At 40.2% G+C, this 19875-nt stretch overlaps 1 protein-coding gene across 2 annotated transcripts; it reads left to right on the plus strand.

Moving 5' to 3' along the window:
* Positions 1 to 1434: 1434 nt before the first annotated feature.
* COPS2 (COP9 signalosome subunit 2) lies at positions 1435 to 19366 on the plus strand. 2 transcript variants are annotated; one of them, XM_066635262.1, is made up of 13 exons: positions 1435 to 1526; positions 8221 to 8334; positions 9099 to 9176; positions 9752 to 9877; positions 11706 to 11816; positions 11907 to 11984; positions 13554 to 13728; positions 14268 to 14446; positions 14535 to 14587; positions 15493 to 15590; positions 15983 to 16065; positions 17728 to 17786; positions 18617 to 19366. In XM_066635262.1, exons 1-13 carry the CDS (start codon positions 1473 to 1475, stop codon positions 18759 to 18761), a joined length of 1353 nt encoding a protein of 450 aa, XP_066491359.1. In that variant the 5' UTR covers positions 1435 to 1472; the 3' UTR covers positions 18762 to 19366. The 2 variants fall into 2 exon arrangements, with proteins under 2 accessions (XP_066491359.1, XP_066491360.1); XM_066635263.1 differs by having other exon boundaries at positions 11727 to 11816.
* The last annotated feature ends 509 nt before the right edge of the window (positions 19367 to 19875 follow it).

Consider the following 19875-nt stretch of genomic DNA (forward strand, 5'->3'; position numbering starts at 1 on the left):
TTTAGCTTTTATTTTGTTGTATACTACATTTTTCATGGATGTCCTACATTTTGAGATGCCTTGTCCTCTTCTGCAGTTATGACATCTGGTCACCCTGGGGGAGGGTCATTTATTAAAAGGGCCATTGAGGAATGTGAGCCCCCCACCAGTAGTGCAGTGTGCCTTGTCAATTGTCAAAAAAAACTGATGGTGTGCCTTGACAATTTAGCACCTCGACAGTGTGCCCTGAAAAGAAAAAGGCTGAAAATTGCTGCTCTAACACCTCTACATATTCACCTCTGTGTGTGTGGTTGCATCTGCTGACACTATACCACCTGTATCACCAATCTAGTACACTTTTAAAGCAAATATAATTTATAAAAATGCACCCTTGGAATAAAAACCACATAACATCGCTTTCTGTACTTCAAACTTTGGGAAACACCAAAATCGGTGAAAAAAATAAAACTGTTTTCACCCACCTCTAGTAATCAGTTGTTCCAGGGATTTCAATGCACAATGAATGTATAGAATTCATTGCCAGATGACGTGGCCATGGCCACTAACCTGGAAGGCTGTAAAAGGGGGTTCCACAATTCCTTAAAGAGGTCCAGCAAGGGCTATTATATGTCATGATGGGCTACATGGAACCTTCAATGTTGCCTTTTGAGTCTTATGGTGCTCTCATTTCAGTCGCCTACCAGTTGTCTTTCCAGGAGATATCCAGCAAAAAAAAACAAATTGATGTGAACAAGAATTAGATGGTGTAAAACTAACAACAACAACTTTATTTTTACCCCACCTTTCTCCCCGGAAGGGACTCAAGGTGGCTTACAACAGGTTAAAACAGATTAAAAACATAATTCAAAAACAGCTGAAAGCATATTACCACATATCATAGTACATAGTATAGTACAGGTGACAGTACTACAGTGTTTCTGAAAGTGTGAGTCGGGATCCACTAGGTGGGTCACAAGCCAATTTCAGTTGGGTCCCCATACATTTCAATGTGTATTTTATTTTTAATATATAGTATTAGACTTGATGCTACCATAGTATGTGACTGCATTTGGGAAAATGTTACAGATCTGTACTTTGAACAGACTACTGTGTACATGCTTTTAATACTGATAGTCAATGGGGCTTATTCCCAAGTAAGTGTGGCTAGGATTGCAGCTTAAGAGCCCAAGTCTATGCATGCCTACTCAGAAGTAAGTCCCACTATACTCAATGGGGCTTACTCCCAAGTAAGTGTGGGCAGGCTTGCAGCCTGAGAGCCCCAGCCTAAGCATGTCTACTCAGGAGTAAGCCTCTTTAGGCTCCATGCCCGCCTCTGCTGAAGGGACGAGACTTCCCGTTCCTGCCCCGAGAGCGGGCAGGAGGAGGAGCCGCGGGGATTGTGGGAGAAGAGGGCGGGGCCGCGCGCCTGTCTCTCCTCCCTCCCCCGCCCCCTCCTCTCCCTCCCCTCCCCCCGCGCGCGTCCTCCGGCCAAGATGTCTGACATGGAGGATGATTTCATGTGCGATGATGAGGAGGACTATGACCTGGTAAGGCTGGGGGGCCCCGGGCGGGGCCTGCCGCTCCCAGGCCCGGCCTCCACCCCAGGGGGTCCCCCTCTGCCCCTCCCCTCGCCCAGACCCCCCTCTGGGGGCTCCCCTCCCTCTCCTTTGGGGGCAGTGACAGGACTCAGCCTCCTTTCCCCTGGCTGTGGGAGAGGGAGTGGGGCAGGCCCTGTGAGCGGGGAGGGTTGGGGCTGTCACCTCCCCCCCTACAGTGCATCTCCCCTCAGCCCCCGGGAAACTGAGGCCCCTTCCCAAGTCTGGGCCCCCCTTTCCACAGTGCACCTCCTTCCACCACCACCCTAGGAAACTGAGGCCCCCCCCCAGTAAGCCCCTCCAAAGGCCCAACAAGTCTGGGTTCCCCCTTTTAACAGTGCACTTTCTTCCACCCCCCTAGAAAACTGAGCCCCCCCCCAGTAGGCCCCTTCCCAAGGCCCAACAAGTCTTGGCCGCCTTTTCAGCAGTGCACCTCCTTTCACCCCCCTCCAGGAAACTGAACCCCCTAGTAAGCCCCTCCAAAGGCCCAAGAAGTCTGGCCCCCCTTTCAACAGTGCACCTCCCACCCCCCTCTAGAAAATTGAGCCCCCCCTTAGGCCCCTTCCCAAGGCCCAACAAGTCTGAACCCTCCTTTCTACAGTTCACATCTTTCCACACGACCCCTCTAGGAAACTGAGGCCCCCCATAGTCCCCTTTCCCAAAGCCCCACAAGTCTGATCCCCGCTTTTCAGCAGCGCATCTCCTTGCACACACACACCTGGAAACTGAGGCTACCCCAGTAGGCCCCTTTCCCAAAGCCCCACAAATCTGATCCCCCCCCCCTTTTCAGCAGTGCATCTCCTCCCACACACCCCCTGGAAAATGAGGCTACCCCAGTAGGCCCCTTCTCAAGGCTCAACAAGTCTGGACCCCTCTTTTCAACCTTGCACCTCCTTCCACCCACCCCCCTGGAAACCGAGGCCACCCCAAGGCCCAACAAGTTTGGGCCTCCCTTTTGAGACACATGACCCTTCAGAGGGTCAGGGGTGAAAGAATTGTCAGGACACCTCTAATTGCTGTTATTTTTTTATCCTTGATTTAAAACAAAAGAAAGGAAAGGTTATTGCAAAGCAAAGGCAAGAAAAATAAAAACATCATTATTATTATTATTATTATTATTATTATTATTATTATTATACCACCTTTCTTGGTCATCAGATTTCTCTTCAGGCTTTAATTAAACATTAAACTTTAATTTGTTTAATGACTGTCATAACTTGCGAGGGTCAACTGGGGGAGTGGGTGAGGATGGAGAGAAATGGGATGGCACAAGGATTTTACTACACAGTTGACTTATTTTTTTTTCTCCCCAGTACATTATTGCTTGGGTATACTGTCTATACTAGGGGTGGCCAAACTTGCTTGACCTAAAAGCCTTATATGATAAACTTAAGATGTTTTAGAGCCACAAGAGAGATGTTTGAGAGCCACAGTATTTAAGAAGCATTTAAATTCTTCAATATATTTACTTCCCATGATCATTTAAACATGTTTTAATCCAGTGGATGCTCAATTTATATCCAATGCATAATTGCAAATCTTGAAAAATTCTTATTTTCCTTTTCTTCTAACTGTGATGCAAAAAAGGAGCTCAGCCAATATGTTTCCAAGAGCTCCACATTAGATGTCGAAGAGCTACATGTGGCTCAGAAGCCCTGGTTTGGCCACCCCAGTTATATACTGTGCTGTATAAAACGGATATTGTTTTTAATAGGCTTGGGTCTCCTCTTGTTTGTTAACTAGTGGTTTCTGTTGTTATGTGTGTACAGACACACACACAACTGAAGCATAAATCAATATTGTTGTTGTTTCTAAAGGAAATTTCTTCTAGCAAGGCAGCAATCTTCATTTGGTGGTGGTAATTTGGCTGTTTGGAATCCAGTGGGGATGTGAATGTGGTCTGCATCATTTCAAAACTACTTGTTCAGTGTATATTGTCTAAGGCAGCAGTTTCCGAATGTGGGTCCATGGCCCACCAGTGGGTCACAACCCAATTTTTGATGGTTTGTGAAACTGACAGGGTAGCTTAGGCTATGTGTATCAAGGGTTAAACAACCTGCTGCTTGGGGGGAGCACTGCTGCCTAATCACCATTACAGCTTGAGCTGTAATCACCATACAGGCTTGAGCATCTGGTAAAGTGAAACTTTTTTTTAGGTGAGTCCTGATGCTAAAAAGTTTGGGAACCACTGGTCTAAGGGGTGATCCCAATATTCACGCTTTTGTTATATATGTATGAAAACAGTGTGTTAAACACTGGCATATCTTATATATGTATATTTATTTGCAGTTTTTTTCCCCCTTGATATAAAGTACTGTGGTGTGTTAGGTTGCAGCCCTAAGCACATTTGTTTATTAGTAATTTCCATTAAACTTGGTAGGGCTTACTTCCAAGCACACATGTAGGGGATCACATTGTACAGGGAGGAGCCATAACTGCATGTAAATTGTGACAAAAATGTATTATCAGACATTGTTTAATTTCTGCAACTGTCTAATGGTTATGTATTGATCGTTTCATTGTGATCTGCTACTTTTTCTAATTGACTTTCTTCACTTTTAAGCAACGTTTGATGCAGAAAACAAATGTATTTGGTGTTAAACTAAAGCTATTGATTTGGGACCAAACAGTAACTTTTCAGAAGCTACCATGGGTTTAGTACACAACAAGAGTCCTGCAAAGTGGGATAGAATGACTATATCTTGTAGACTGAAATTGTAGCATGGTGGTAAAACACATGCTTTCATTCACAAAGTCTCAGGCTCAGTCCCTGGCATCTCCAGTTGAAGGATATGTGAGAGATCTTAACCCAGGACACTGGAGGGTCATGCTGCAGAGTTAATGGTACTTGATGGGTAAAGCAATAATGTGATTCTGTGTGGGACACCTTCAAATGTATCATGCTAGAAACAAGAAGAAGCTATTCCGTCGGTTTGCACAGGATTTTTTAATAATAAGATTTTCAAACATTTGAAAAGTTTTTAAAAACTTTTCAAAGTGTGTTCAGTTGATGAACAGCTAATGGCTGAATATATTTACAGAGTGCAACAAAAGTGGTGCTTTTGGAATTAAGGAATCATTCGGAAGTAGTTATGATTGTAAAATACATCATCACAGATCTGGAGCTAGTGTAAATAAACACAGTGTGACTGATTACAGTGAAACTTTTCTGTTCACAGCAAGTTATTATTGCCTTATCAGGTGCACATGATTAGGAGAACTCCAGCTGATTGGTTTTGTTTGAAATGTTTTTATGTTGGAGGCTGCCTCAAGCTTACTCTTTTGAATGATTACAGCAGTTCAGTATACTTAAAAACATTGCCCCTCCCAGATGGCCCAGGGAGGCTTGTCCAGAGGGTACACTGAAGAAAAGAATTGAAATCATATTAGCACAATGAAACAAACTATTAATTTGCATAGTATTCATGTAAGAAGAAAAGTGGGGAGGGGGTGGGGAGGGAACCATTTCTGAAAAAGAGAGACCAGTGGTCTCATGTAGTAGTCTCAATATGTAGAATTGTAATTTCTGGTGCCAGCTCTGCCCACAGTTCAGTAATATTATTCATTAAGCTGTTTTGTGCAGTGCTTTTCCATTATAATTGTCAAGATTGTGTCTTGACAACTTGTGTGAAACTGTCGTTTCATATCCTTTGTGTAATCTGGGTGTTTAAAAAAGTCACAGTTGCCTTCCATGATTGTAGGTTGAGAAGAGGGACTATTTTGAACAGTCATGAAGTTTTAGATGAATCACTATCAGTGAAAAACCACTCAGATAAAATATCAGTATTCTTTCGAATTCTTACAGCGTCACTCATTGCAATGCGTTACATTCTCCTAAATGGAGAAAATAATAAGCACGTGTGTCTGCTATAAAGTTAACTTTATAATTACAGGTGTTGAAAAATAACTAAAATCAGTTTGCTAAGACAGTCTGTTGGTGATGGTTAAATGTTAAACGCATCTGTGTGTGGTTTTTTTTAATTGAAAGGAGACAGAATACAAAATTCCATTTAAAGGAACAAATTTATTTTCCTTTTGTACTTTCTGAAATGTCAATAACTTTTAGCTATGATAACTAAATTGGACTTTCATTTGCATCTCTGAGAACCAGATTTTGGGGGCGATTGGCAGCTTGTTGACATGCCCTGTTTGTAAGCTTCCAGAGCATCTGGTTAGTCTGCTTATAAACAAAATGCCAAACCTTAATTTGCCCAGTAAGGCAATTCTAACTTTCTTTATACCAAATCAGGCCACTGGTCTCTCTAGCCAAGTATGGCCTGCACTGACTCTCAGCGGCTGTCTAGGGTTTCAGATCAGGATCTTTTCCAGTCCTAAGGGAAAATGCCAGGGTTGAACCTGAGTCATCTCTGCCCAAATCATGTGGCTTGACTACTGAGCTATGCTCCCTCATGATTCTTATGAAGTGCAGTAGTCAGGATCCGAACTCCTCATAGATTCTTTCACAGTAACAGTTCATTTCAGAACATAATTGTATATTACCGACTTGTTTTTTAAAACCATGTAACTTCAGGTCTTGGAAACTTTGAGCACAGAAAAAAGCTGGGCACATGCTGTTGTGCTTGCAGGGGCCGTCTACATCCTGCCTGGCAGAAAACTGCCAATTGCCTGTTAGGTGGGAGGAATGGCAGGAGGAAAGTTCCCTCTTTTTTCTTTCTCTCTGGCAAGAGGGTCACAAAAATCAGTTGTTGGATGTAGGTTATTTTTCTTCCATGCAATTACATACATGGGTACTTATAAATTGCCTTCCTATTTTTACACAGCATTCAAGGTGGTTTACATAGGCAGTGTAATCTAAACCCCCATTTTTCAGTGGGATTTTTATAATATGTTCTGTGAAAAAGACTCACAGAACCCTCAGTGACTAGATGTTGCCTTCATGGTGTGGTTATCTCTTCTGGCTATCAAGCTTCAGCAGGCAACCATAAATCAAGTCCAGGTAGGTCCTCAGGGCTGTTCAGTTCTTTGCCACTGGACCTTCTCACACACTATTCCGCACTCTCACTACAATGGCTCACCAACTCAGCAGCAACTCCGTCATATACAACGCATAACAGCAGCTTTTAGGCCTGGCAACCATCTCCCATCCAGAATGAGGCCATGGTTGTTCCTCCTTAGCTCTTCAGGCAGTATAGCTGCTCAATTGAAGAGGTGTGGTCATGAGACCACACCTCTTCAATTGGCTCTTCTGATCATGTAGATCCTCACTGTGGCTGGCTGTTATAATTTCATATGAGATGTGACTTTGTCTGGAAATGCTCATAAGTTTAATGCTGCTGCTGAGATGTAGCTAGAAAATTTGCTGCTGTCCTTTGGCGAAGGAGGAGTAGGAGTGGGTTTTTTTCAAGCCCCCCCCCCCCGTTTTTAAACTGAAAAGCAGTTGGGAGCCTGAAATGATTATTAAAATGTCAGTAACATGTATTCAGTCACTAAAAGGAAAAATTTGCATAGAAACAGCTCAACTTTACTTCCCACAGATCATCAAGCACAAAGCTTTACAGCAGTGGCTTTTAAACAAAGCAATACAAAGTATGAGTCAGTCTTGCATACATAAATATCAAAAGCACAGTATACACTAAATCCAAAAGCAAAACATCCATTGGATAAAGTAAAACTTCAAACGGCTTATGCAGGATCTTGTAAAGGAGTTTTGGCAGGAAACTTTATATAAACCTATGATTGACATCCACATTAATCATGAATTGTTTGATCTTGCTTAATATTATCTTCATCGGATCAGGAAACATTTTTGTTTCTCTGAAGTACTTTGCTGGTATTTCAGTAGTCTGTGGGGCAGCGCTGGCTCAGTGAGGCACTGGAAGTGATGGAAGATGATCATCTCTTTTTTTCCTAAGACCTTGCGGACCACTTCTCAGTGTCTCGCAGACCACCTGTGGCCCATGAACCATAGGTTGGAAGCCACTGATCTAAGGAAAGGGTTTTCAGTGTTTTATTCCCTGCAGCGTTAGCCAGAATCTTTGTCATTTATGTTAAGCCTCCAGGACTGGGGGCAGATTTTTCCTCCCTGCAGTAGTGTCCCCGTGTGGGTGAATGTCAGCTTCCTTATAATGGAAAAAAAAGTGCCTTTACAGACCTTACTGGGACTGGCAGAATAAACTTGTCCCTGGTGAACCTAACCATTGCAAACGGAAACTCCTCCTATCTGCATAGCTACATCCTGCATTCTGTTTCTTGGACTTGTTGGTGGGTGACAGTGGTCGCACCTCAAACAGCTTCTGTAGTTATACAATTATGCATACATAGATCATTTGTTTGAGACATATACTAAAAAGGTGACTTGTCTGAGGAAGATGTGGAATCTACCTGCTCACTTTGTTCAGTATCAAATGATATTCTTTCTGGAGTTCATTTACAGAGGACATGTGATGAGACCATTCCAGTCACTCCCCCAAGTTATGGAACTTACATTTACATTTAAAAAAATATCCATGTTAATCCACTTTCATGTTCAAATGTAAATATAAAACTTATCTGTTATCTCAGACCTGAGGGAAGTCGGACAGAGAAAGAACCCGTTGCCCTATCTTGCCAGAATCAGTTAATTGCTTAGAATTTTACAGTTGTAATCTAACATACATTTTCTTTTTCTGCTGTTCACAAAATGTAGGAATATTCTGAAGACAGCAATTCTGAGCCAAATGTAGATTTGGAGAATCAGTACTACAACTCGAAAGCCCTGAAGGAAGATGATCCCAAAGCAGCACTGAGCAGTTTTCAGAAGGTTTATAGTTTGTTCGTTGTACTGATATATTTGCTCCTGTTAAATGTTTTGCATTGGGGTCAGAGCTGACTATGGTTTTCATTATGCTGACATTCTGGTTCAAATCATGGTTGGACACAGGTTTGCAAACTGTAGTTTGGGCTAACTGTGATCATCATTAACATCAATGCAGACATGGCATTGGTGATCTCAGAAAGTGGAGTACTATTTAAAAGGGCTTGATTAATATTATTGCCATCCATTATAGAGCTTAATAATTGTTTATGTGATTTTTTAAGCCATACAAGACAGCACTAGTTGCAGTAGAGAAATTATATGGGAAGGAGCTGTTGCATTTGGTTTCTTCTGTAAATGTCTTTTAAAGTATTTTAATATTGGAACAGTTCTGTAATATATATAAGCTCAAATGTAGCCTATTTTGAATGTTCCATAATGAATTTTTGTATTGGTGACATTGAAGTCACAATAACATTTTAAAATACTATATTAGATAGAATTATTACTTCTTGAGTCTGACAAGATGAACCAGTTGTAGAAGCATCTGCTTAGTATGTATGTATTTATTTGTCCACAACAAATACTGTGGATTGAAGGAGTTCTGATGAAGATTTATCCATACCATATCCATCACTAAACTTAACTTAAGAGCATTTTCAGGCTCTTTTAAGTATATTATTGAACATGCTTTCAGCACAGCTTTTAATGAATTCTTTAGACATCAGGATATATAGAAAAGCAATTCTCTTGTGCTCTCTAATTTTTAGGTTTTGGAGCTTGAAGGTGAAAAGGGAGAATGGGGATTCAAAGCATTAAAGCAGATGATAAAAATAAACTTCAAATTGGTAAGATACATTCAAATTTTTCCTTTTTTCTGCAAGAAGTTAAACAATATCACTACGAACAAAACTCCTGTTACCAAATCATGATCTTCTCAGTCTCTTTATTTGCCAGTATGTACTGGAAAGCAACTCCTGTTCCTAAACGTTGTCTGAATCAGCATTACTAGTTGTCACACAGAAACAATATATATTCATGAATTAAATTTGGGCATTAGGCTGGGTACCTACATAAATATAAATGAAATATGTCCAGAATTCAATATCCTTGTTGCAAAAAGCTTCTGTGTTCTTTATTTTTAAGGCCTGAAACCACATTTTGAGTAGTAATAAAGCTGCTTTTATATATGTTGGCATAGCTTCAGACATAACTATATTGTCTTATCGTTATACAGAAAACATGCTTATTTTAAATTTTTGAAAACTGTGTGGTTTTAAAATTGTTTATATTTAGTATGGTATACTTGTGTACTATACCAAAACAATCGACTTTTCTGTGATTGTTTTGGATGTCACTAATTAGTTTCAACTTCCAGTCTGAGATGCTTCCTTATCATAAGTTTGTTTTTTCTCCCTCATAGACTAACTTTCCTGAAATGATGAACAGATATAAGCAGCTTTTGACCTACATACGGAGTGCAGTTACAAGAAATTATTCTGAAAAATCTATCAATTCTATTCTTGATTATATCTCTACTTCCAAGCAGGTTAGATTATCTCTCCTTTTGAGGTTTTGTAGTTGGTACATTTTTGAAAATTTGCTGCTTACTTTTGAGAATTGCATTGCTAACCTCTTGCATTGTAGAAAGTAATCTTCCTGAATGGTCCATTGATCAGGCTAGTTTAAAAATAGCTGGCCTTGCTATTTTTATCAGCAAAGCAGGCTAAGATAGCACTGTGCTAGATTTATGATCTAGAATTGCAAATAAAAGAACTTGGAAACTCACAGCACATAGGGCTTACACCTATGTTGCTCTGTCCCAGGAAGGCTGTAGAAGTTCTCAAATTGGTATATGGCCTTGCACTGATTTTTACACTGGTTCATGTGTTGTAAGCTGTCTTCAAGATGAGGGAGAGAATCTTAAAAGAATTGTAAGAAAACATTTGATTCCTTTACAACATGCTGCAAAACATTATGCCTTCCTCTAATGCACACAAAAAATCAGAATGGGGGGGAATCCTCTGTGTGTGTGTGTGTCTGTTTTAAAACTTAAAACTTTCTAGTGTGGTCTTGGAAAGACTCCACTGAAGTTCATGAAAATCTTCCTTCTCTTGCCTTTAAAGTGATCTCTCAAGTTTAGGCTCTACCAAGTATTTAAGCATCTTCTAGAAGTACTGATAGGGGCTCCTTGTTTGGATTTGTTGCCAGTGGCTAGGGTCAAATTAGCAAACTTGAACTGAGTTTTTGCTGTTTTTCTATCATAATATTTTGTTGGTGAATTTTTTTAATAATAAACTGTGGAATTGTGGTTTTTAAAGGGTGTGGGCAAGGTGACAAAATGAATTAGTAATTCAGGTGTATTCTGAGTAAGTAGTTTGTGGATTATGGTTTGATAATCATAATCATTTACACTGTTGTAAAATTCCTGCAGTTCCAGGGTCCTACTACCCTGGCAGGTGGTGTGAATACTAGCACTGGTTTGCCAGGGTGGGTCCCTTAGTCTCAATTCCTGCTTGCTTCTCACAATTTTTAAAGAGACAGTACATAGTTTTTGGATGTAAAAGCTTTTCAAGGTAATTTTATGTGTGTGTGATTTTGGTTTTACACTCCAACCTTGAGACATAAGGTGAGAGGAGACTGTACTTCTAAAAAGTATATTGCACAAGTGCTTGAGTTCTGCCATTGACATCTGTGTGACCCTGTTCATGGACAGAGTTTTCTGAGAATCAGAAATACCTAAGCCATCACTTCCCCTGCAAACGCACTCTGGATAACTGTTACTCAGCTGCAGAAATGATCAATGACACTAGACCTTTAACATAAATCCAGAGTCTTTTGAGAACTCAGTATATCCACTTTTACAGCTAGAACATAACTTGGGCACCTGTGTAACCATGAATACCAGATCTACAGCTGTAAATCTCCCCAGAACTTGACAGGAAAAGAGAGCAGTAGCATCTTTTTTCCTTTCAAACCTAAACCTAACCTGTCATCACTGGTATCTGATAAACAACTGTCTTGATTCCTAAATGAACAGCAGGATCAGATGGGAGGGCAGAGTGAGGGCAGGAGAGATGCTTCTACAGTTTTCATCATGGGATAGCAGGACTTTCAGCTTTCAGAGAAACTAAGCATTCAAATGAGGATTCAGCATTATTTCCAAAAGGAATTAGTTAAGGTACATCTGATCAGGAATTGGTGTTAACTTATGTTATACTATTTCGAATATCAGTAAATATTTGACTTAATTCAGTTATCACAATGTATAAGTTGTTTATTTCTTCATATAAAGTGTTAAGAAATTCAAACTTGCACTTGGAGTATGTTCACATTGACTCTATTAACAAGCACAAATTTGCTGTTTACAATTATAGAATTCTGATTTTTTATGTCAGATGGATTTGCTTCAGGAATTTTATGAGACAACACTTGAAGCTCTGAAAGATGCTAAGAATGATAGATTGTGGTTTAAGACAAACACAAAGGTAAAATGCACAGTTTGGGTCTTGATATATAGTATTTTTAACAACTATTTATGAATCCGTAGGTGTAAAAAATCAATTTGTTCTTTACAGCTTGGCAAATTATATTTAGAACGAGAAGAGTATGGGAAATTACAGAAGATCTTGCGCCAACTCCATCAGTCATGCCAGGTATGGTCTCTTTTTCTAAGCAGTTTTACTCTTTCAAAGCCTTCCATTGGAATTGTCCTTGTATACTGTGTTTGGTTGCATTTTTAATATACAAAGACGGTTATGCCACTTGGATACTTTTTGCTGTCCAAATATTCCCTGAGTGGGGATGAGAACGCTTTGGAATGAAATCTGCTCACCTAACAATTCCAGAGTCTAGTATGAATTTATCTATAAAACCCTATTAAGCACTTTTTGATATGAATTAATGATATTACTCTAGCAAAGAGAAAGTATTCAGAAATCTGCTTCAGCAACATTTCAAAATGCCTGTGGAAAGTGAAGGGTTTCACAAGTGACTTGTCAGGCATGCCTGGAGAGGATATGCCACAAATGTGGCATCCCCACTAAAACGGTCGTATTAAAATGAAGCCTAGTATAACTCCTGGCAACTTTGTTCTTGGGTCTGTCTCCTATGGAAGAAAACTCTTGTAATTACACAGTGCTGAGGGGTGTTTTTCAGACACAGATTATTGTAATTCTTTCTGTGTGGGAATGCCCTTGAAGATGGTCCAGGATCTTCAACTCATACTGAATTCTGTTTTATTGGCTTGGATCATCTGAAATGGTAGCTGGTGTGTTTCTAGGACCAGCCCAAACTAAAATTGTGATGTGTAAAGCTCTGAACAGCCAGACCTGATACTGGCATATGGACCTCCGAATTCATAAGACCATCAGCATAATCATAGCACAATCCAGTTCATGTCTATTCAGATATAAGTCCCATTGTGTTCAATGAGGCTTACTCCTAAGGAAGTGTGGGTAGGATTACAACCTTAGAGTCCCTTTGGAGTGCTCAGGAGAGGGAATTTTCAATGGTGTCGCACTAACTGGTCACATGAGGGAAGCCAATAATGCCATCTCCCTGTTCTGCTATAGGCAGCCTGTGCATGCATGCATGTGTGCATTCTCAGGCATTTTAAGAAAGTGGTTGTGGTGCTCTGGGAAACATTTACAGCTGCTGTTGCTCTTACACTTTTTAAAAAGGCAAGCAAGGCAGAAATAAATTTGTAACTGTTGGAAGTAAAATGTGATTAAGTTCACAATGGGAAACAACATTTTTTCTTATTAAAACAGAAGTCTAATCATGGAACTGTTATACAGTTGGACATAGCACTACTGGGTAGAGGTGTTTGTTTCCGGTGAGTAAGATAGGATTACAGCCTAAGTCTTACTGAACACATTGGGCTTACTTTTGAGTAAAGTAAATAACACAATTTTCAAACACCTCTAGTAATGGGCTATCTCCTTTCACTGAAAAAGCCTGTCCTGTGCATCTGCATTCAACAAGTATGTCCAGTTATAAGATGTAGTTTAAACTTTCAGTTGAGTGTGATGTTTCTTTAAGTCATGCAGAGCTTGTTTTTCATTCCAGGCAGAAGCATTTCATGGGTTAGTTGCAGAACACATCTGCACTGAATCTGAACTGATATGACACCTAATTGCACATATTGCAATAAAGACAGCATAACTTTTTGTTTCCCTTCTCCTAACTTTTCTGTTTCACACTTTTCTCTGTTTCTTGACTAGACTGATGATGGAGAAGATGACCTTAAGAAGGGCACTCAGCTATTGGAAATCTATGCTTTGGAAATTCAGATGTATACAGCACAGAAAAATAACAAAAAGCTTAAAGCACTATATGAACAGTCGTTGCACATCAAGTCTGCCATCCCTCATCCACTGATCATGGGGGTCATCAGAGGCAAGTGCTATTTAACTGTCTAGATTTGGCCATGGTATGAAGTACGAGATTAGTCTGGTTAGCTCACTGACCTGACAGTTCTGATAATGGGATGTTCATTTCATTGCTTTTTATTATTTCTTTCTTAAATTTTGTATGGAGACATATTCCGAGCTGTGTTTGCAAAGGTGTGCGAAAGAACAAAATACTCAGGAGGCGTGTTTCTGTAAATTCACTTTTGCCTTTTGAAAGAATTCCATCTCAACAGACATATTTATAGCAGTCCTTTTGCTGTAACAATTGAATGTTTGCCCCAGGGTGGCAGTGTTCTTCCATCGCTATCCCCAGAACAGGGGCTTGTCATAAAACATATGATTTGAAGAGCATCAATGAGTTTCCTTTACTTAATGTTGTTCGTGTTTCTCAGTATTGTCAACAAATAAAAGATGTTTCAGACAGCTTCCTGGAATCTGTCCTAAAACACCATTTTGGCTTGAAAATGTAACTGTGTGTTGTGAAGGGAAACTGAGAGTATTTATCTCTGCCTGTTGTTCTTCCAGAATGTGGTGGTAAAATGCACCTAAGAGAAGGTGAATTTGAAAAGGCACACACCGATTTCTTTGAAGCATTCAAGAATTATGATGAATCAGGGAGTCCTAGAAGAACCACTTGCTTAAAATATTTGGTCTTAGCGAACATGTTGATGAAGTCTGGGATAAATCCATTTGACTCTCAGGAGGTACAGTTGTCCTGTAGTGTTAAGGAAATTACCACAAACATTTAAGCTTGTGTCTAAATATGCTTATTGTAGTTTCTGTCCTGTTTAGGCAAAACCATACAAAAATGATCCAGAGATTCTAGCAATGACAAATTTAGTAAGGTAAGAGTTATTTTTCTTAAAGGACAAAGCCAGGAGCAACTCTGAGTCTAAATAATTGTTTTAAATGCTAGTGATTTTGTAGAGGAAAAAGTCAAGAGTTGTGTGTTAAAGTAATCCTTAATTATTAAAAAGTTCAAAGACTTTAATGGCCATGAGAAGGTAAGAGGTGGGTTAACCTGTACATGAATGAATGCTTCCAGCAATGAAATGACTGTAATCTACTTCCTGCTTCTTTTTCCCAACTAGTTCAATTTTATTAGTCCTGCCAATATAGATCTCCACGACAGGGTAGCCCAGTGTGAATGGTTCCCCCAGTTGATGGATTGTCCCAGTGCTTCAGAATATTTATAGAGTGCTTTTCTGTAGAAGTTCACAAAGTGGTTTACATAGCAAAACAGATGTAAAGACGTTTCACTGTCCCAGAGTTTCACCGACTCAGAATCTAAAACTGCAACCCACAAATAAATCCTTGTTCTCCATCTACTGGCCAGAATCTTGAAGGGCCATGCAACTAATTCTATACCCCAAGGGCGTGTTGTGATTGTGATCCTCCAACACTATTCCCTTGCTCTCTGTCACTGGGCTTATGAGAAACTGGGCAGTCACTGGGCTTATGTCACTGGGCAGTGAGAAACTGCTTTGAAACTGAGGGGAGTGTTGCTCAAAGTAAAACCCAGCTAGGCAATACAAAGACCTTGGTTGTTCCTAAAGCAGCCCTTTTAATCTCAGCCACAATTTCTTTTTGAAACACCTTCATTTCCTGTTGATCCTAAATTACTGAAATATTGCTTTATATGGATATTACATATTTTTTAGATTCTAGAATTCAGATTCTGATGTCTGCTTTATTTTTCAAATGACAAAATTGTAATTAGGTATGTATGCTCTCTCACTCTCTCTTGAAGTGCCTATCAGAATAATGACATCACTGAATTTGAGAAGATTCTGAAGACAAATCACAGTAACATCATGGATGATCCCTTCATACGGGAGCACATTGAAGGTATAGCTGTGAAGAACAATCCTGATCTTGGTTTCTCCAGCATCCCAAGAATCCTCCCCCATATCTTTTTTTAAAGACTTTCTTTGTTGAAAGGATTTTAAACATATATTTATGTCTAAATACAGGCACAAATCTGCATTTGTGCAAGATGAGGTGAACTAAATGGACTTTCTAAAAATCTAGGAAGAGTTTGACTACAAGGATAAGCATTGCATTATTCAAATAACTTTGAAATGAAATTTCTGTCAGAAACATAACTTGAAAGCCAAATCTTAAGTCAATATACAAGCACAAAATGCATATTTAGAAATTTTGGATATAAATTTGATTTTTTTTTTTAGAATGCTATCAAATATTCATTCAATAACTATTTGCTTTATTTTTTCTTCCAGAACTTTTGCGAAACATCAGAACACAAGTGCTTATAAAATTAATTAAACCTTACACAAGAATACATATTCCTTTTATTTCTAAGGTACTTGCAATTCTGCCTACAGACAATTTTGTTTCACATCACTGGTCACGGAAGAGACATTGACCCTTGTTCCTCTTCACTGTGGGAACCCTGACAGCTGGCCAACATATTCCTTCATGTTACCTTCCAGCTGTGAATCTTATAATCAGGCGTGGGGAGGGGGGGAGATCCAGGGGAGAGAAGTAGTGCAAAATGTGATCTTAGATGCATAATTCAGTTTCCTTACAAAAGCAAGTTTTTGACCCTTATTGGGGTGTGAAGATGTGCTTAAAAGTGAAGTAGACTTCCAGTGGTTGCAGATGGCCTGCTTAGCTCCTTGTCCCTCAGTATGACTAGCAGAGCCAACATGAATTATGTAACAGAACTTCTCATGTAAATTTGCTCAGCTTATACAATTTGTACTTATTAAATAATTCAGCTTTTTTAATATACAAAATTGGGAGTGCCTGGGTGCAGAATGTACTTACTTATTTTACTCTTTCTTAACAGTCTTGTTCTCTATGTTGGTTTTTAGCTATACTGGCACAATGATTTGTGCTGTTGCAACAAAAGCTGTTGCAACTAAAGTCAGAATAGAGAGGCTTGTTGGAGGGGGAGTGTGTATGTTAAAACAAAAATCCATTCTTTCTTTTCTGGAACATATCCCCACTACACGAGTGTGCCATTCAATGCCTCTTTGGTGGGTCAGCACCTTATATAAGTTTTGACCATAAGTTCACGTCCAGCAACAAGCAGTGAGGTAGCCCAGAGGTTCTCAAACTTTTGAGCACTGAGACTCATCCTTCACAGTGGTTTGCAACGCCATGTTTAATGCTGTCCCAAAAAGCCTTACTTGGAGTCCCCCGAGGCTTCTTCCAGGTCGTGCTGGCCCATGGTCCATTCCATGAGCTTCAGAATGCCTTCTGCTTGGGGCAGGAAGTCACAGAAGCAAACTGGAACTAAACCAGTAGTCACTTCCATAAACTGGAAATAGTTTCTGGTTGTGCCCAGAAGGCATTCTGATACCCACGGAGACCAGTGGAGTAGATTGTGGTGCAGCGCAACTCAGAAGTAGCTTCTGGAATTTGAAGTAAGGCTTTTGGGGGCAGCATTTGATTGCAACCCACTGTTTGAGAAATGCTGATGTAGCCCTTTCAGGAGCTTGGCATTGGAGCTCTTAGTGGCCTCTAAAATTCTTTGATAGTTAACCCTTCATTTGTGTATGCATTTCCCAATTGTCATCTAGTTGGCAACCTTCAGTCTCGAAAGACTATGGTATCGCGCTCTGAAAGGTGGTTCTGGAACAGCGTCTAGTGTGGCTGAAAAGGCCGACTCGGGAGTGACAATCCTTTCCACACTGGGAGCAAGTATAGTGTGTCCCTGGTCTGCCTCCCTGGCTATGGGCCTTCCTTCTTTGCCTCTTTGCCTCAGTCTGTTGGCAAAGTGTCTCTTCAAACTGGGAAAGGCCATGTTGCACAGCCTGCCTCCAAGCGGGCCGCTCAGAGGCCAGGGTTTCCCACTTGTTGAGGTCCACTCCTAAGGCCTTCAGATCCCTCTTGCAGATGTCCTTGTATCGGTACTATACAGATTAATGTTAGATATTACCTTTGTACAGAAGGGCAAACAACAATTTGCTTAGAACCAAAAGTTATACGGATGTTGACGTTCTGTTTCCTTCTTTAGGAGTTAAACATAGATGTAGCCGATGTGGAGAGCTTGCTTGTGCAATGTATACTGGATAAGTGAGTATTCTTTCTTTTCTCCATCTGAGCACTGGATAGTTAAAGGATTTATTTATAGCTCAGGATGAGTAAAAAGCATAGATATCTTCTGCCATGAAAATGCTGATGATTCTACAGTCGTAAGGCAAAAAGACATACTTATTGACACACCCTCGGTGCAGTTGTATGTTGCAGAAGAAGATAAACTCGGAAATAGTTTGGGATGACTTTATTGGGGCTATTGCTTGATTAATCAAATTAAGTGTTAAATTAGCATATAACAATTGCTTTAAAAAATGTACAGTTGTATGTTGCATGTGTGTGTCACACCACAGGATTATCTGCAGCTGACCTTGTAGCAGAACATGAAGGCCCTCTCCATTGAATATCTGTACAAATAAGAGTTTTCCATTCTCAGATTTCAATTCTGAGCCCAAGCAGCCTTTCATTTATTCACTTTAGCTGTGTGCATGCTACTTCTGTAATCATGATTAATAGATCAGGAGTACCGCATGGGCCTGCACACTTCTTCCCATGAATCCATTTCTTGGAGCTGACTGTTGCGTAATGCTACATCTTTAATGCTACCTTTTGTTTGAAATGAACTGTGGTTAGTGTTAAAACACTGCACTGTGACTGACTGGGAAGGGAAGGGAAGGATTGTATGTACCCTTGGGGTGCTCCTGATTTTCTTGCCCTGGTTAGAAGATCAGCAGTGCAATCTTGAACATATTTACCCAGAAGAAAGGCTCACTTTCAGGTGCATGTGTATAGGATTGTACTCTAGGAGTGTTTAGACTGTGGCATTTGTTTCATAACACGTTTAAACACATGTTCTTTCTTTATTTTAGCACTATTCATGGCCGAATCGATCAAGTCAATCAACTCCTTGAGCTGGATCATCAGAAGAGGGGTGGAGCACGGTATACTGCATTAGATAAATGGACCAACCAACTAAATTCTCTCAACCAGGCCGTAGTCAGCAAGCTGGCTTAACAGAGAACAGGCTATTTCAAAATGTACTTAAGGCAACAGCGCAGTGATGTAAACCTTAAAAACTGGGAATGGCAAAACTACTGTCGGTTGGTGTGCCCTGAAATTATTGGAGTTAATGGCAGAAGTGCTTTTTTGATCAGCTGGTTTGTGTTTTGCTGCTGCATTTATCCCAAGAAAAACAGCTTTAATCTCCAGAAGAAAACCAAAATGCCACGGGATTTATGCTGTGTTGACATCTTGCCCTCACCATGCAACACCCTAATAACCTGTCAAGGGGCAACTAATGAACAGAGTGAAGGTTTTGTTTGTCATGATTTTAAATACACTGACACGTTCCTGTTGGTTAAATTTAAAACATATTTTACCTGCAGAAAAAAAAATCTCTCACAAAAAATAACCTGCAATAACTTGAAATGCATACCCTTTTGAACACTTCCTTTTTCTCATGTATAAATCAAAATGTTTGCTGCATTTTGCAAAATGTCAATTCTCCAAAAATGTGTCCGTATATTTCTGTACCTGCAGTGTAGTAAAGGTTTAGAAGAAACCCCGTAATTATGGTGGCATACTGTCACTTAGGTTTCAAGCAGCAAAAATAAACAGTGCAGTTCAGAAATTGTACAGTTCTTGTTTCTTGATGTTTTGTTTTTTTTTAATTTTGTGGCTGGGTTGTGTTTAAAAAAAAAAACCTGGAAGAGCGTTGCTGCCTTCTGCCTGTACTATGAAACACTCTGAAAGTCCAGGGCAACATCCACTGCACTGCTGCTAGTGCACAATCTCATTTTGTCAAAGGGGTTTGCTGTGAGACTTTGACCCAAGCCTCAGTTTTCCACTGCAGTCTTAACACTGCCCAATAGTCATGGTTAGGTGATCAGGAATGCTCCGTGGGTTCCTTCTTCTCAGGTGAATATTCTCGTTTCTCCTTTCCATTGAAAAGTAACTAAGGAGCCAATCTTATCCAGCTTTCCAGGGCTGATGCAGCTGTGTGAATAGGGCATGCACTGTATCTTGTGGTGGAGTGGCAGTCATGGAGGCCTCCCCAAAGTAAAAGAACATTTGTTCCCTTACCTCAGGGCTGTATTTCAGCTGCTTTGGTGCTGGAGGGTTGGATAGG

The sequence above is a fragment of the Tiliqua scincoides genome, chromosome 8 (assembly GCF_035046505.1).
Source record: "Tiliqua scincoides isolate rTilSci1 chromosome 8, rTilSci1.hap2, whole genome shotgun sequence".
Lineage (NCBI taxonomy): Eukaryota > Metazoa > Chordata > Lepidosauria > Squamata > Scincidae > Tiliqua > Tiliqua scincoides.

Excerpts from the sequence above, each read along its gene's own strand:
- COPS2 (XM_066635262.1), top strand. The coding sequence starts at position 1,473 with ATGTCTGACATGGAGGATGATTTCATGTGCGATGATGAGGAGGACTAT. Across the intron at positions 8,335-9,098 it reads CACTGAGCAGTTTTCAGAAG|GTTTTGGAGCTTGAAGGTGA; the intron begins GTTTATAGTTTG and ends TCTAATTTTTAG. Across the intron at positions 9,878-11,705 it reads ATATCTCTACTTCCAAGCAG|AATTCTGATTTTTTATGTCA; the intron begins GTTAGATTATCT and ends TTACAATTATAG.